Source organism: Argiope bruennichi, chromosome 11 (genome assembly GCF_947563725.1).
Source record: "Argiope bruennichi chromosome 11, qqArgBrue1.1, whole genome shotgun sequence".
Taxonomy (NCBI): domain Eukaryota; kingdom Metazoa; phylum Arthropoda; class Arachnida; order Araneae; family Araneidae; genus Argiope; species Argiope bruennichi.
In genome coordinates, this window is record NC_079161.1 from 26,027,654 (window position 1) to 26,046,836 (window position 19,183).

Genomic DNA, 19,183 nt, shown 5'->3' on the forward strand with positions numbered 1-19,183 from the left:
ACACACAAGCACGCACAAACACAGACACACACACAAGCACGCACAAACACAAACACACACACAAAACTACTGGGTGAAGCATGGTCTTCCAGATACTGAGCGAAATAAAATAAAATGTCAGATTTGAAGTTATCCATCCTCTGAGGCCAACCAGGAAGCGCGCGCGCACACACACACAAGCACGCACAAACACACACACACACACACAAGCACGCACAAACACACACACACACACACAAGCACGCACAAACACACACACACACACAAGCACGCACAAACACACACACAAAACTACTGGGTGAAGCATGGTCTTCCAAGATACACAAACACACACACCCAAGCACGCACAAATACACACACGCACACAAAACTACTGGGTGAAGCTTGGTCTTCCAGATACTAAACGGACATAAAATAAAATCTCACGTTTGAAGTTATCCATCCGCTGAGACCAACCAGGAAAATGTTGTAGACAACCATGAAGTGGCGTAGATTATATGGCTCCCTGTTCTTCATCCATGCTGGGCCGATGACTTTGACGAACAGGAGGAAAATAGTGGAGAAAAACACTGTCGGCATGACACTTGACATCAAAGGATATTTGACCATTCTTGGATCTGCAAAGGAATACACAATTAAACGGTAATTGGTAGTCAACACAAATTTGGGGTTTGCAAAATGTCAGAGGTTTTTACTTTCTCGTACACGTAGTATAGAGAAAATACAGTAATCATAAAAAATTTCGAACTCGAGATTTTGACGAATCTCTACGTTTTAGACCCACAAGAGTTCGAAAAACACATTTTTGGGAAATGTCCGACTGTCTATCTGTTTCTGATAAAGATCATTCAAAAACGTTTTGAGTAAAGATGCATAATCCACGATTTTTTGAATAACAAATAATTTTGCTATTGTTATTTTTAAATATTTGTTCCAAATATCTGTTATTTCAATCATATTATTAATTAAAAATTATTTATTATTATTAAATATAAAATTTATTAATTGTAATGAATACTTAATTTACTAATGTTAGTAACGTGTGATTGAATTAATTTATCTATTTCAGCTTACTTCTTAAATTTGATTTTTTTTCAAAACTATTTATTTAATTTCTTTACTGGAGGAAACCATTTTATGAAAAATTTGAATTAAATATATATATCATTTCTATAAAATGTTTACTTTAGTTCTATATTCTACCAATAGATGGCGCCAGCAGTAAACAGAATATATGCAAAGTTATGTCACAAGCAATTAAAAATGATTTGTATGGAATAGTGCATCATCAAATGCGAATATCGGAAAGTCAAGGTCACTCTTATGAAGTGGAGCGGCGGCTTCACACTTTCCACGGAATTCACAGCTCCGATAAATTTCAGTAATATGCAATTCAATGATGCGCTAATTCCAAGAATAACCGGTCCATTCACTTTTCAACCCATTCACAGATTTCTCCTTTCCTGTTTTGTTCGAGAGCTTCCATTGGACAGATCGTATCGATTGTTACTTTCTATCGTGATCCAAAACCTGTAATCGAAATATCATCAGCAAGATCGTATCAAGGATTTGAATCACACCTCTTTTTGAAAAGTATTGATCACTGGTATTTGTGACTTTATGATATTGGTTGCGTAATAACCACTCGTAAAATATTCGTTATCCCTAGTTTTGAGCTAGACGGACGAAATTTGGTATACGGTCTTTATACCAAAGTGGTAGAATTGTGGCAAATTTCGAGTAAACTCTGATCAGAGGGAGGTCCATCTGTTCGACTGTTCGAATATAAAATAAACACCATAACTACAAAACGAAGACAGCTAGATAGATAAAATTCGGTAAGCTGATTTTACATTAATAGTTTAGACATTTATCAAATTTTGAATCAAATATAAGAAGGGGGTTGACTGTTTGTTGGTCTGTGTCCTCAGAAACTCGTAAGAGCGATAATTCAAAAGCCCAATGACTTAAATATATCAAATTTGGTATGTCATTTTAAGACTACAAGTATAGTTGTGTGCCAAATTTTTGTTTTAATCGGTTGGGAGAAACTCGTTTAAGACTCAAATTTGATTTTCGGATACTATTTACTGCATTCAAGGATTAATCGCCAAAATACTCGCCAAGGATAACGCGATAGATTCAGTAAAAATGCTAAATTCACAACAAAAGTTAATATTGCATGCTTTTGAAAGTATAGACTGACATATCAACGGGTTTGGTTCTAAAGTTGGCATTCTCCCCGTTAAATGTTAACTTTCTGAACTAAATTTTATATATCTGACATCCTTATTTTGTAGTTATTGTGTTAATTAATATTCGGGCAGCCGGACAGACAAACCGAATGGATTTTACTCAAAATTTGATAGGAATTTACAACTTTAGACCGTATACTAAATTTCATTCATGTAGCTCAAAGTGTTTTTGAGTGTTCATAGTGTTCATAGAGACACATGTTTAGTTTCAAAATTTTGTTTTTGGACCCAGGAAGATCTGAAATGGAGAGATTCCACAAAATCTCCAGTTGGATTATTATTATTATTATTATTTGTCTGTTAAAATGTTTTTTCTTTTGTATATTTCGTATAGGAGAAAGTAAAAGCCTCAGCTGGATGAAGAAAGAATTGACCTCGAAGGAAAATTTAATGTCACGATCTTTGAATATTATTTGGCGAAATTCAATGGTTGTAAAATAATTCCTTATTCCATCCTAATACATAAAATTCAGATGATGAAACAATATGTTTAAAATCTTGGTTGAAAATTGTGATTACCTCAAGTATTATATCAGTGTTTTACCACATTTTTCAGAAATTCTAATTAAAACGAAATCATGATCGCCGGTTTAGATATAAAATAGTTTTAAAAAATCAAACATTTCAAGGAAAAAATGAAATTGATCAAGGAAAATTCATCAGTTAATTTCAATGATGCGCTAAATTTTTGAAAATTACAATGATTCTAGTTGTAATACATTAATAATTGATGAAAGGACGTAAGACTTTGAAAACCCGGATTGTAATATGATCTTAAATATGTAATTTTTGCTCTAAAAATATGAGATTCTGGAAAGTTTGGTTCGTTGATCCAGGAAGTTCATCAAGATATAAAATGCAGAGGAAAACGATTAGAAAGAATACTGAAGGACTCGAGGTATTTTTAAAGACATACTGGAATGTATATATGATGATAGGTTATTTCTGAAAGTTAAACAGAAATAATGACCGAAAATCAAATTATGAAGAACGGAAACTTTGCTTTAAAAACAGAAAAATAAATTTTCGTAACTTATATAATCTAACTTCTTTTTAAATACATGTCTGATTTTATTTTTATTTATTTGATTTTTCCCAAGTATTATTGGTTGTAAAATTTATAAAAATATTGAATGCTATGTAAGCTATATATTCAAGTTTTTTTTTTTAATCATGTGAGAATATGATATTGTTTTCGCTTGAGGTTTTTGAAGCCTCAAAATGTGAAGGCAACAAATTGGCTATTTATCAGCTTTTTTATTTTTTTTATTTTGGAATCGGCTTTCAGACAATAGCTTTTGAAATATCTATCGTCTGCTAATGTAGTTTTATTTTGGAGTCGGTTTTCACAGTATAGTTTTTCCACTATCTATCTTCTGCTAATGAAGTATTTCCCTTGGAATTCACAGTGTTATCGCCTAACTCGCGCAATGTTTTTTAAAAATAAACCAAGCAAGTTAAAATATTGTTTGTTTAATCGATAAGGAGTGTTGGTTCAGGGATAATTTCAACTAATTAAAACAGGGTTATTAGAAAATAATTCAGAAGGTTGTCCCATTTTGCGATTTATCGCCAACCAAAGTTACAACTTAATTTCCAAATTATACATTCTCTGAATTCTTACGAATTGTATTAATTAATTTAAGTCATTAACCAGTTTAACCGGTTTGAAACAATCATGAGAATATCAGATTAGCGCGCGCCGATATTTAGAAAAACGATGGTGTTCTTTTTTCATCTCAAAATTGGTCGAGCTCCAAAACTTTGTTTGCCAGCTAGAAAAATTGAAAATGAAAGTTTAAAATAGATATATATATATACAGAGAGAGAGAGAGACAGAGAGAGAGAGAGAGAGAAACAGAAGTCTCGTGACTGTTTCAAACCGGTTTAAACTGGTTAATGACTTAAATTAATGAAGACAAATAATACCTTAAAAAATAATAATGTTTTGACATGATAAGTTGAAATTTGCGATAGTAGATTTAATTTGTTATTAATTTTTCAATTTTTTTTTTAAAGAAACGTCCCAAATTCGAAATTTTTTGTTGTGCTATTGTAAAAATTCTCACATGATGCAAAAGATGAATATTATATTTGAAATAGGCTCAATAAATATCATATATTTTATATAACTTTACGCAAACCTAAAATGAAAAGTTAAAGTCTCTAGACATTTGTTAACACACTGATTTGGCAATTTTTTTATTCTGAATATTTATCAATAGTAAAAGTGAATGCCTTTGGCACGTTCGTGCTTGCGTGCGCATGTAAGTGTAAATTTTCTTCAGAACTCGGTTATTTTACATATAACTGCTAAAAGAATGCAGATATATTTTGGAAAATAAAAATGTGCGCATCAGAATTATATTTTCAAATTTTAAATAAATAAAAATTAAGACATGTGAGTATGTTCGGTATGATTCTTTTTTAGAAACGCCTTAAGATTATAATATCTTTGAATTTTTTTTGTACGAAATAGATTTTAAAAACAACAATCAAACCAATATATACCAACTAAATGTCAAATTTAAAAAAAAACTGGAAAAAAAATGTTTTTGGGGAGGGTGCTAAAAACAGATAAAATAAAAATCTTCTAGTTAAAATTTTTTAAATGTGTTTCCCAAAATCTTACAGATTGCTTAATAAATATATTATTTAGTTCCTGTGGCAAAAAATGCTATATTTCATCCTAGTTTTTAAATATTGAGATTAGACCGACAAATGAAATGAAATTTAAATTTTTTTTCTCATTGTGGAGTATTAAAGCAACTGTTGAACATATGAGCAGATTCGGAAATTTTCTATAGTTGTTTTGCAGAAATTTAAGAATTTTCTCTAGTTCAAGTACCGAAGAACATTTTGTGAAATTATTACATCGATTCGTAGCATAAAATATGCATTAGGATTTAATTTGCGATGTTTTTCGTCAAACACTTCCTTCAAAATTTAGAATTTGGGAAAATCACAATTAAAAATGTAAAATACCATTAAAACTTGTATTAGAAAAATACAAAAATTTATATAACTTTCCAAAGAATAAGCTTAGAAACAAAATTCCAACGGCTTTATGAAGGGCACCTGTTCAGAAATGAAGAATATTTAATAGAAAAATATTTGTAATTTTTGCAAAAAGTTAAATTTGATATTTTTGAAGAAAAAATCAAATTTTAGCGTAATTTTCTTTAAGATGCATTTGGAAGATTTTCCTCGATAATTTCTAGAAATATGATCCACAAAAATTATTTACTACTTATCTAAAATTCAAAAAAAAAAAAAAAAAAAATTGCTTATTTGTTTTACCAATTTATAATCTCGTTGAATTTTTTTGCTTAAATTTTAATAGTTTTTAAATATATATAATTTTTTTCATATTTATCATATTATGTAAAAATAATTATATTTAAAAAATTGGTAACAATAAATTCATCATACTACTTTTCCATCATACTTCAGTGTTGCTATTAAATTCGAATCGTTTCCAATATTTCATCAATCGTTTAATCGTTTGGTGTCCTTCCATTATCTATACTTATATATAAAGCTCAATGTGTGTGTGTCTGTGTTGGCGCTCTACAGAAAGAACCATTTGACCTACAGCTACCAAATTTGGTACATGTATACCTTAGAGGTCGGGAATGTGCACCTGGGGTCCCTTTTTTGAAATTCTAATTAGAATTTTAATTATTAATTAAAAACTAACCTTCCCGCCAAAAAAATCCTTTCATTTTCCCCAACGCCAAATGAGTAAGGCTTCAGTTTTTTTCCCCAACAGTAATGAGGCTAATGTTAACATTTTTCGGCCGATCATTTCAAACGATTCTGTTTATTTTCTTAATGTTTGATGCATTTAAAATTAAACATTGTTAATGAATCGATCTTTCAGAGTCATTCTGAAGTACTTTTGAATTAAAATTACACAGAATAAAGGAAATTAAAAATTTCTAATCCGCATAGCGTTACCCCAACTGGCGTAGAAAAATTCACGCATTTGCGTTACCGTAACTGGCGTTGAAAATTCACGCATGCGCATTGTGTTCTGATTGTTGACAATATTATCAACGTATGATTCTTGATTTAAAATATTTTTAGGTTAGTTGCATGCTTTTGTAATTAAATTGTATTTATGTTAGTTATATATTTTTTTGTATATGCTTATAGTTTTAAGTACATCGTTTTTTAAGTAGTTTTTTTTAAACCTGCTTTCGACCGATTATTTTAAACGATTCATTTTATTTTCTTAGTGTTTGATGCATTTAAAATGAAACATTGTTAATGAATCGATCTGTTCATGATGAATCTGAGAAAATTTTGTTGACAAATTCTTGAGATATCACATAAATTAAGAAAGATATTCTTTAGTGCCCATAAAGTTTAAACGCTCAGTGACTCTGTTATCAGTAATCATATTATTAAAAAAAATGCTTTGTTTCAGTAAAAAATATTATTATATTAATTGCAGATTAATCGTTTACACTTTAATATAAAGCATAAATTCTACGAGAGGTAGCAGAAAATGAGAGAGATACATATTACGTTATGACTGAAGGTCTTTATAATATTATGAGTGAATTATATGACTCTTAAAATTTGAAGTTTTAAAATATTTTGATGAAGAATCTATTAAAGTTCGAATTGCGTAAAATATTTAATGGTACGATCGGAGTTTTACCCCCTGCTTTGAGAAATTTTTAAAAATCGCCAACAACGGTCTTGCGAAATGTTCAAAAGCAAAGGAGCAGATGTTCAATTATAGTGCATAATAAAGATTGCTAGCGACGCGTTATCGCAACTTGGTGAAGAAGGGGGTTAAACTCCGGTTCAACCTATTTAATTATTAAAATTTAAACGAACATTAAGATTGGCGAACCGGCTGGTCGCCAAAGGCTGCTAGTATATAATACAGTCACACCCAGCCAAACTCGGGCATCAAAGTAAATATACTAATACAGTCAAAATTTATAAATTAAAAATGATAAGAAACATAATTAAATGAATTTTCTATAGTATATTTATTGCATTTATATAAAAAAAATATAAATTAATTCAATTTAACCAAAAAGTATGGCAAAAAACAAAACAAAACAAAAACTAATGCTCAAGCCAAACTCTGAGGGATAAGAAGATTTTGAAAACTAATTAATATTTCAAATAAATTATTATTTTGTATGTAAGTCCTTCTTTTTTATAACCATTTTAAGATGCGATAAGCTTTATGTTTCGGATCATTGTCTTGATAAAATCGCCAGTTGTTGCCAAGAGAAAGTTTCAGCACACATTATTTTAAAAGTTTCTTTAACCCTTTCTAGGGCCGTGGGAAGTATGCTTCCCACCAAATTTATCAATCTTTGTATAAAATTATATAGGTTGGCATAAGTTCTGACACATTTTTTTAGTAAGTCAGAAACTTAGATGCTTCAGTTCTTTATCTAACACAAAATGATGCGTCTTGATTTGCTACTTAATTATTAGTTAACCAAATTAATTAATTAATCAAATTAAATTTATCTAATAAGCTAAATGAATCCCTTTTCTTATTCTAATTTCAAGCCTAAAAATTTTTTAACATAATATGACTAGAAAAAAAATGGTCCTTTAAAGGGTTAAAATATTGAGGTATGGATGCATTCTGATCCTTCTCCCTTCAATAAAATGGAGGGTTTCTAGGCCTGTAACTGTGAAAGAGCCACCTGACCGTTACTGATCCACCTACAGGCTTCACAACTGCTTTCAAATTTTTTTTTGTGCAAAATTCCTCTTTCGATTTTCTCCAGACGTAAGGCTTGCCATCGGATCCAAAAATGTCGAATTTGCTCTTATCAGTAAATAAGATGTTTTTCCAAAAAAAAAAAAAAAAAAAAAAAAAAAAACATTGTTTTTATTTATTTATTTAAGTCTTAGTATGATTTGGCTTACTTATGAAAGGTTTTTGTCTGGTTTTCAATCCATTGAAATCTGCCTTATGGAGGACATTTTTTAAAAATTGTTCATGAGCTAAATTTTTTTACTAATTCCATTTTAGCAATAATAGATAGCTTTGGTGCTCTAAGGAACGAATTTGCTTTTACTTTTCTTATTAAATATCGATGGTTTCTTTGAAAATCTTATAGTGTGTTGTCTTAAGCTTATTTTTCACCTGATTATTTGTTTTGAAGCATTTTATGATGTCCTTAACAGTTGAATGACTTCTGAGGGCAGTCTCTGCTATTTCTGGCACATATTTTCCATCTTCAGCATGCTTAATATTCAATTTTCCTAACTCAATGCTCGTTTGGCTCCTTTGCCTTGATATTTTAATTAAATTAATATTTAATTCCACAATAAATGAAAATAACACAGGTAAGAAATTCCCCTGAACATATATTTATATATATGTGTGCGTGTGTGGTTACGTGCAGTTGCGTGGCCGAACAGCAGAAACTTTTGAAATTTTAACTTCGATTTATTTCACCACGAGAGGCATACTTTTCATATAAAAATTAAACATTGCATTAGTGCATCGCGAATTTTTCTCTTCAGTGATTTTACAATGATATTTTGATAGGGATTTCTTTGCCATGTATTTACTTAGGAAAGGGAATCTTAGGTATGTTTGAAAGGAATATTATAAGTATTAGATATTTTTATTCCTTCACTCAGAATGTGAGGTTCTAGCATCAGCTTTCTAGAGGGCGTGTAGAATTAATTATTAAAAAGTGGGAATGGGATCAGGAGATAAGAGAATCTTTAGAATGAAATGAATCGGGTTAAATGAATATAAAAATTAGGAAATTTACTAGAAATCAAATTTGACAAATTATGTGAAAATTACAAATATTACTTACAAATTACTTAAAAATTACAAATATATGTAATAATTAAGAAATATCATTACATATATTTGGTTCTTACAACATCCAATACTTCAACCTGGAAAAACGATGAAAATGTCCAGTACTCTCTAAGTAGTTGTAAAATACGCTTGAAAAAAGCACCTGAAAAATCGCTGTTTGCCAACATATATTCTAGCGCAAAACATTTTATAATCCATGAAAAAATTTGGAAATTGTTTTATATCATTGTGCTTACATAATTGTTTCAATGGCTCATTTTGCTGAATTTTTAGAAATATGTATTGAACTTCATCTTGCAGTTCATTCGATTATTGTAATTATTTCTTTGATAAGATACATAAAGCTGAATTTACCACTTGGACCCAGCATCATGTAGAAAGGATCGAACATTTTCCTTGGCCTAATTTGAAACTTCCCCTGGAGTTTCTTTAATACCTATGAGATAAATAAATATTTTATATAAATTTACAAACACTGTTATTTTAATAGATATATGGCAAGATATTATTATTTAAATATGTTTGCTAGATTCATGTAATAATTAAATCAAACAATTGCTATAAATAATTTAAAATTTGCATAATAATTAACTTGCAACTTAAACAACTTGCAGCTTAACCTTTATTTATGCAAAAGATTTTTTTGAAAAATTCAGAAGATCCCAATATAATTCAGTAGTTTATTAAAAAACAAAACCGAAATAAGAAAACCATGAAATTTCATAGCAAAATGGAAATATCCATTTTAAATCTTGAAAATACAGTGAAGGTTAGCAAAGTTTTTTTTCCTGTATATTATCAAATTTTTTTAATAATTTCAAAATTTTCTTTATTTTTTTCATAAAGTATACAAAAGAAGATATTGCTGATGTCAGAAATCTCAACATCAAAATTTTAAAGAATTTTGTTCACTTCAGCACGGAGTTCAACAATGATTTTTTAAAACAGTTTGTCTATCGAGTAGGTTGGTCAATAATTTATAAATAAAATATTCTAAGCAAATGAAATTCAGTGTGAATATATCCCAAAATTAGATATATTTCAGTTATATTTGAAACAATGGAAAGCCTTTTTAGTCTTTCCTTCATCAATGACCACTTTGTGGCCAATTACCTCAAAGAGAATTCAGTTTGACAATTAGGTCAATGCAAGGATGGACAATGCTAAAAATAGCATAATAGCATATATAGGGAAGCATGTGTTTTTTAAAGCACTCTAAAAAGAGAAAAATAATAAATTCCAGCTTTTTTCAAAGTTATTTCGATAATTTCATTTGTTCCCTTTAAATGCAAACGTGTTTAAAAAAAAATAAAATCATAACTTTCCTGAAGCTATTTTTAAGGTAAGGTAATTTATTAATTTCTTTGGATAGGTAATTTGTAAAAGCTGCGAGTAAGGTTAAATTTTCCTCTTTGGACTTTCTACTGAAAAGCAGGATAACAGTCACAAATGCCCTTCATAATTTTCATCATCCGAGAATCAGAAACAGATTTTTAATAATAATAAAAATCTGTATTTTTCAAGCATTTGGAATGATTGTAAAATCCAAATGCCTGATAGTAATAGTAACAGGAGGTGATATTAAATTACGTTTTTTTTTAATGTTTACTATTTTACGTCACGTTAATAGCTGTCGTTTGTCAGGAATCTGCCTATTTTTTCCTATAGGCAGATTCCTGACAAACGACCTATTTTTTCCGCGTTCAAATGCTGTCCGTGTTCGGCGTTTCTATTAAGTGACGTCACTTTCAATTGAACTCTAATTTTTTGTTTGGTTTCTTACTTTTAATTAATTAAGATATTCTTATGGCGCTATTAATTTATCGTTTGGTTTCTCAACCTAAATAATTAATCTGGCGCTACAAGGAATTGCAAGAATATCATTTGGTGTTTTTGAACTCATTTACAATTTAATTATTTCGCTCTTGTAATACTCAACTTACGTTTATTCTTTTAACGACTTTTTGTATACTTTATAACTGCACTTTTACGACCTTCACCTCACTTACGAAATGTATTTATTAAAAATCTATAAATGTATAGTAAATATTAGAATATAATTTTAAAATCAAGCTAATTTATTAGATTTTACCACACATGCAATAGTTTTCAGAATATTCCATTAACAGAACTTGCGATCGAATTATTTGCTACTACATATTTGTTACTTTCAATTATCGCATCGCAACATAAGAAACAAATTTGATGGATTATTATTGATTTGAGGTTCTTACTTTGATACTTCTACTACTTAAATAAACAGAAATCAGCAAGTTAAGATTGATAACCATAAGCATGTAAAAAAAACTGCACTCTAAGTGATATTTGAGATAATTTTCTAAGAAATATCTAAACACAAGATTTTCTCACTTCAATGGTTTGCGCAACTTCTTTTTCAAAACGTAGAAATGAAGGGCTTAGGACAACAGTAAGTACATTTTAAAGTTATCTTTAATACCTCCACTTTCAAAATATAAATTTATTTCAAACAGCTCTTGAAATAACTCCACCAGATTTTCATAAAGAAATCGCGACAATTTACTTGAACAACTGATTTATTGATGAATGGTGAATTTAAATCTCTATCGATGGATTATTGAAGATTTTTTATAAATTATTAAAGTATTAGAATCTTCGAAAATTATTTCCAAGTTAAAAGAAAAATATTTAATTTCAATAAAATAGAATTTATATTATATCTCTCTTTCCATGTTTTTTTAAATTAAATTTTCTAAATACGTTTTTAGCTCCACCATGTAATTTGAGAAATATAGAGCATGAACAATGGAAACATTAATAAAACATTAACTATTTAATTAATTTTCATGAAATCTTCACTAAAATCATATGGAACTCTAGGGTCCTGAGTCGTGTAATGACAAATATGTTGGACAGCTTGTGAGAAAGTTTATGAGAGACCAGTCATTGGTTATATTTCATATAAGAGAAAGTAAATAAAAAAATTCATGACAAAAAAAAGATATTATCTTAAATAATTTAAAATATGTTGACATATTAACGTATTGCTTTCAATACGTTAAGATGCGAATCTGAAAGAGACATTAGGTCCTTTCTCAAATTATTAATGTTAACATTTGTTATGCATATATATTAAGTGAATTATATATTTTAATGCATTATTAAAATATAAATACATTTTTAAAAATTATAAATAATATATATAATTTTCTAAATTTTCAATATATTCCCGGCGACTTAATTTTTGCATTTTTTTCTATTGTCTTTTTCTTACTATGCTATATATATATATTTAAAACAAAACTAGGCATGATTTAGTAATTCTAATACTAAGTTAATTTTTTTACAAATATTTTTATGTGCACGCACTAAATTTTCATAAGAATTTTATGCTTTTTTTGCGAATTAAAAATCAATTTTAAGTATCTAAAATAATTTGAAACAACAAAATACATATTGCAGTTTTCTTTTAATGTATAACTGAAATCTTCATGATCAATTTTATTTTATGTATATCACTACATTCGGGTTGAACGTTTTGAAAGACGTTCGAAAATAGTTTTATTTTTCAATATTTACATTGAAAAGATTGAAAAAACATTTATAAAACTAAAATATACCAGTTCAGTGGTAAACGTTTTCTAAAAATTGGAAAAAAGTGTAACTTTTTGGCTAAAAAGGGATAAAGCAAAAATTTTCTAGTTTAGAGGTTTATCAAATGATTTGCTTGAAATTTTGTAGATATTTCAAGAAATATATTATTTAGTTCCTGAACAAAAAATAAATTGTATTTCTATCCATTCTTCATGAGGTTCTACTGATAAAAAAGAAGAAATTTTCAATTTTTTTCACATTATGAAGCTCTAAAACAACTGTAAAATATTTCTAAATGAATAGATAACTTATTATATTGTTCAGGAATTGTAGAAAATATTAAGAAATTATTATACCAAATTTGAAAAAAAATATATATATATACATATACATCTGAATTTAATTCATGAGATTTTTTACAAGAAACTTTTAAAAAAGATTAGAATTTTAGAAAAGAGAATTAAGAAACATGTAAAATAGAATTAAAGGTACATAAATACAAATGCAAACACCAGTGCAACTTCTCTAAAAAATAGATTCAGAAACAACATTCTAATAGTTTTATACAGAAATCTGTTCAAACATTAAGAATATTAAATTTTAAAAAATTCATAATTTTGCAAAAAGTTGACCTTTTAATGTAGTTATTTACCTTTATTTCTTTAAAACTTAAGACGTCTGAAACATTTAATTCTAATTAAAGTCATTGGAATGAGCATTTTTCTCTAGGTCTTTCAAATATTCTTTTTATTGAACATTTTATAAAGCTATTTTACTTGAATATAAACATATATCAGGATGATGAAATATTAGAAAGAAAATTTCTTATTTTTGACCATTTTACTTATTTAAAAGAATTTGTAATAGTATTTTTATTAATAAAAACATATATCTTGATGATGAAACAAGAGAAAGAAAATTTCGCATTTTTGACCATTTTTATTTATTTCAAATATTTTATAATGCTATTTTAGTTTAATATAAACATTTAAATTTACAAACATCATCATTACATCATTAACCATCAAACATCATCATCTTTAAGAAAAAATAGGAAGAAAATTTCGTATTTTTGACCATTTTTACTTATTTTAGACATTTTAGTTCAATATAACTAAATAATAACTAACTAAATAACGTTTAATATCAAACAATAAAATGAAAATTTCATATTTTCGACCATTTTTCTTTTTCTAAAACACTTTAGTTCAGTATAAACATATATCTTAATAATGAAACAATAGAAAGAAAACTTCTTATTTTGAACCATTTTTACTTATTTGAAACATTTTTGTTCAATATAAACATATATCATTGTGATGAAACAATAGAAAGAAAATTTCATATTGTCGACCATTTTTATTTATTTCGAGCATTTTAGTTCAATACAACTAAATAATAAAAAGCAAATAACTTTTAATATGAAGCAATAAAAAGAAAATTTCGTATTTTCCACCATTTTTACTTATTTGAAGAATTTTATGATGCTCTTTTAGTTCAATAAAAACATGTATATTAATGATGGAAAGATTGGAAAGGACATTTTGTATTTCGAACTATTTTTACTTATTTGAAACATTTTAGTTCAATATAAACATATATCTTGATGATGAAACAACAGAAAGAAAAATTTTAGTTTTCGATCATTTTTATTATAATATAAAAATATTTATTTATTTAAAATATTTATTAGAATTTATTTATTTATTATTTAAAATTAATTTATTATTTTTTTTTTTATTATTTTAAATATTTTATAATGCTAGTTCAATATAAACATATATCTTGGTAATGAAACAACAGAAAAAAAATTTCTTATTTTCGGTCATTTTTATTTATTTAAAATATTTTATAATGCTAGTTCAATATAAACATATATCTTTGTAATAAAACAATAGAAAGAAAATTTCTTATTTTTGACCCTTTTTATATATTTAAAATATTTTATAATAAATGCTGGTTCAATATAGACATATATCTTGGTGCTGAAACAATAAAGAGAAAGTTTCTTATATGTGTCTATTTTAACATGTTTCAAAAGTTTTATAATATTATTTTAATTCAATATAAATATATATCAAAAATAAAAAGAAAATTTCTTATTTTGAATTATTTTTACTTATTTCAAACATTTGAGTTGAATAAAAACATATACCTTGGTGATGCAACAATGCAAATAAAGATTCGTATTTTTGACCTTTTTTACTTATTTCAAATGTCCACTGTCCCATTAAATGGGCAATGAAAATTCCAACACATTTAAGAAAATTATATAACCGACTTACCTGTTAGGAATCGACAGCCAGCTGTCTTCTTCGCAGATAGGGATACGAAACAATAATCCCCGCATTAAAACTAATATCCCAACCTCGAAAGAAGGAAATGCCTGAGAAAGAATTTCCTTTTCCAGATTACACAGCCTTGATCAGTTGATTTGATTCTGATAACTCAGCAGGTCATTAATGCGTATTGATTTCCTAAGATATGCGACTAAGTCTTAAATTATTTATATTATGTAAAGATAAGACAGCTTGCATAATTTTTCAAATGGAATTCAACAATTCTGGTTCGATGTTGAAATTTAGAATACATGTTCTTCGAAATAGAAAGAAAAATCACAAACAATTTTTCAAAAAAAAAAAACTCTATTTAAAATATAATCAAAATTAATTAATTTTTTTTGGTAATTTAAATTGCATTTTCCTTACATATGATGAAAAAAATTTAATTTTTCCATTATTTTAAATCTCAAGATATTGTCATTTTAATGGTATAAATTTTTCCAATTTATTTTAGTATATGAATTTTACAAATTTGTCTCTGGTATAGTAATTTTTATAAATTAATTGAATGCACAATCTGATGAAATTTACTAAAATATCCAGTTAGTTAGCTCTTAAAAAAATTATATCATATAAAGATGACACGGCTTGAGTTTTTGTATTAATTTTTATTGCTATGATGGAATATAAGTTATTTTATTGTCCTTATAAATTCATTCAATCGTGCGATTTTGCAGAAATTAAAATTAAACTAGCGGGAGAGGTCTCCCCCAAACTTTCTAGCATACTCTCTAAAAAAGATAGTATCCCAGAGAACGCTTTGCATGGCATTGGCGTACAATGGTTACGAAATATTAAGTTTTGGTATTAGCATTTTTACTGAATCTATCGTGTGATCCTTGGCGAGTTATTTGGCGATCAATTCCTGCCATGTGGTTTACAATATCTTAAAATTAAATTTGTGTTATAGGCGCGTTTTTTCCAACTGTTTGAAACAAGAATGAGACTTAGAACTATAATTGTAATCACAAATTCCCATACCAAATTTGATATATAGAAATCATTGCGTCGTCGAGTTGTAAAATCTACATATTTCTGTAAGTGCAGACCGACAGACGATCCATCCCGTCTTGGATATGGCTCAAAATTTGAAAGGTGTCAACACAATAGATGCCAATTCTGTGAATTGAATTTTTTCTACCTAAAACTTTTCGTTTTGTAGTTACCGTGTTAAATTATATTAGAACAGCAGAACAGACAAACTTTCTTTGAGCGGAGTTTGCTCAAAATTTGATAGAAATTTTGTATAAAGACCTTATATTAAATTCCATCCGTCTAGATAAAAGCTAGTCTATGTAGCTGTGTTTTTCGAACTTAAGGAAGACTGAAGCTTGGAAATCGTCAAACTCCCAATTTTCCATGTTTTTGACGATTATTATACTTTTTCTTTGCTAAATATACGAGAAAGAAAAAAAGTTTTATTTGGACATTAACTCCGGTATGGTATTTTCATTTTGCTTTCTATTGCGTGTATAATCTATCTGTTTATATATAATCATATTTTAATTTCCAATTTCCATTCTAATTAATTTCCAAAGTTTTATCGCAATTCAGCCCATATTTCTTCTAAATGAAGCCCATAATTTCTTCCTCCCACTTCATTCTAAAATATTCTCTTATTTCCTGACCCCATTCCACTTTTTCTACTTAATTAATTCAACTGAAGCTTTGTAAAAATGCTTTCGTCAGTGGTACCCACGCTCCGAGTGAAGGGACAAGAAATTGCTGATCTAAACACATTCTTCTAAAAGATCCCTGTGTTTCCCTTGTCTAAATCGGCGCTTGTAGAGAAATCCCTATCAAAATTTATAAGACCAGGGATAAATATTTCTCGCTCTTTTTACATTAATCTGCTTATGTCGCTCTGTGAGCGCCTCTTGAAATAAAATGAACTTAAAAATTATATATATATATATATATATATATATATATATATATATATATATATATATATATATATATATATATATAAACAGCATCTATTTTATAAAAATTTATTGGAATTTATATTTTATATAAAATTTGATTAGAATCTATTTTATACAAAATTTGAACAGAATCTATTTTATAAAAATTTATTGGAATTTATAGTTTATATAAAATTTGATTAGAATCTATTTTATGCAAAATTTGATCAGAATCTATTTTATTAAAACATTTGATTAGAATTTATATCTTATACATAATTTAATTAGAATCTATACATCTATGAAAAAATTAGATTGGAATTTTATATTAATATATTTAGGTTTCAATATAATCTACATTTATAGATCAGAATTTATATTTAAATATTTATTCTAATTTTTATGTATCTAATTTAACATATTTCATTGTTATTGTTTTCATTTGCTCTCAGAGAGACAAACAAACTTTTTTTCAATGAATTTCTTTCAAAATTTAATAGAATTCTACAAATCTGTTCTACAGACCACTACCAAATTTTAATCATCTTGTTCAAATCATTTCAGAGATGATTCCGTTCAAAAAATTTGTTCGCGGACATGGAGATTCATCAAAGCATCGATATAAATTATATTAATAGTTACAATACTTTTAGTTTTTTTTTAATATTTTATATTTACAATATTTTCTCTTTATATATTTCAAAAACGTGAATGAAAAAGACCGTCATTTAATGAAAATATAAACGATATTAAACTTGCACTTATATATTTCGTCGGAATATAGCTTTAAAAACTACTTTGATCTTTTATATTCTAATACACATTCAAATTTTGTCGTTTCGACTAAGAAAATGCGAACCATCCAGGAAACCCATTCTTAACGACTTTCTAGAAAACGCAAACAAAATGATTTCATGATTTCAAAAATATTTCGCAACCATTGTTCATTTCGATATACGTGGTTTGTTCGTGCCCATTGAACCATGCAATCCCATCTTCCTACAGATAACGCGTGTTAGAGCCGTAGTAGACAGATATAGAGATACAGAGTAGAATTTTTGAAAGAAACGAATGAAAAACAGCATGTTCTTTATTTTATTAGGGGTGCGTTTATTACTTACAGAAATCGTATAACTTAATATTACATAAGGAAGATGTAAATAGAATAAAATAAAGCGGGAAAAATCATGATATAATCCTACGAAGTCGTTACTTGTATTTTCTGAACCAGTCCTGATATTAAGGAAAAATTAAATAACACCGTTAAATTGTACTACCCATCAGGGAAAAAAAATCTTTACATAATATAAGAGTATAATCTTTTTTTACACGTTTTTGTCTTATTAATTTCATTTGGTATCAGTCATTTTGCAATTTAGTAATCTGTTTTCAATCTAATTTAAAAGGTGCTGATTCAAATTGCATATGAGGAACCGAAATTTTCATCTGAATCGCTTGTTCGTAATTGCACTGTAATATTTTAGAGTTTTAGATATTTAGTTGCCTTTTATTCAATCACTTTGATTCAAATTTTCTTTTCATATGAAAGCGCCATCTAGTGTGGAGTTGGAGAAAAAAGATTCTGCAAGATTTCGCAACATTAAAAATAAAAACATATATATATATATATATATATATATATATATATATATATATATATATATATATATATATATATATATATATATATATATATATATATATATATATATACAACTAGCAATAGTGATGCTTGTTAGAATCTCATTGGCTATGACATAATATATCTATACATTATATAATTTTTTTTGTGTGTAAACATTGTGTTTTATTCGCTTTGAGATTGGCTGATAGCAAGTCACCTGATCCAGGATATTTGAGGTTTGTTTCGCCAGTATTGTTTGAAATATTTAATGAAAATTACCATAATGTTGTAATAAGTATTTATATTGCACTTGACGGCGAATAAAAGGAAAAGTAAAGCTTTAATTAATTTCAAATAAATAGCAAACGATTTTAAAGCGATATCATTTGTGAATTCTCTTTTAGACACATCGTTCGCGGCAACACAAATGAATGCCTTTCTGGTTTTTTTATGTTTTTCGAGTAAAGGAAATTTTTTTTTCTCTCGGCTAGCAATTCCCTAAGCAATACACTGTTAATCGTGTATTTTTATTTTTAAATAGTAATAGGACGTCCAATTATATCAAATGAAGAAAAAATGCGAAGAAAGATTTAATGGTTTTAAGAAAGTTTTTATTTAAATTCTTTAACTTTGAAATTCTATTATTACATTCT

General features: G+C 27.5%; 2 protein-coding genes across 2 annotated transcripts in view; one reads left to right on the plus strand and one right to left on the minus strand.

Moving 5' to 3' along the window:
* LOC129956481 (elongation of very long chain fatty acids protein 1-like) overlaps positions 1 to 15,072 on the minus strand; it is a 32,740-nt gene extending 17,668 nt beyond the window's left edge. Inside the window, exons 1-3 of the mRNA XM_056068386.1 lie at positions 14,943 to 15,072; positions 9,439 to 9,520; positions 427 to 617 (exon numbers count right to left, since the gene is read on the minus strand). Of these exons, the coding sequence (XP_055924361.1) occupies positions 427 to 617; positions 9,439 to 9,475 (228 nt within the window). The 5' untranslated portion in view covers positions 9,476 to 9,520; positions 14,943 to 15,072. The remainder of the gene's footprint in view (positions 1 to 426; positions 618 to 9,438; positions 9,521 to 14,942) is intronic.
* Positions 1 to 19,183, plus strand: part of LOC129956482 (elongation of very long chain fatty acids protein AAEL008004-like) — a 143,650-nt gene that overhangs the window by 21,839 nt on the left and 102,628 nt on the right. The gene's annotated exons all lie outside the window — the stretch shown is intronic.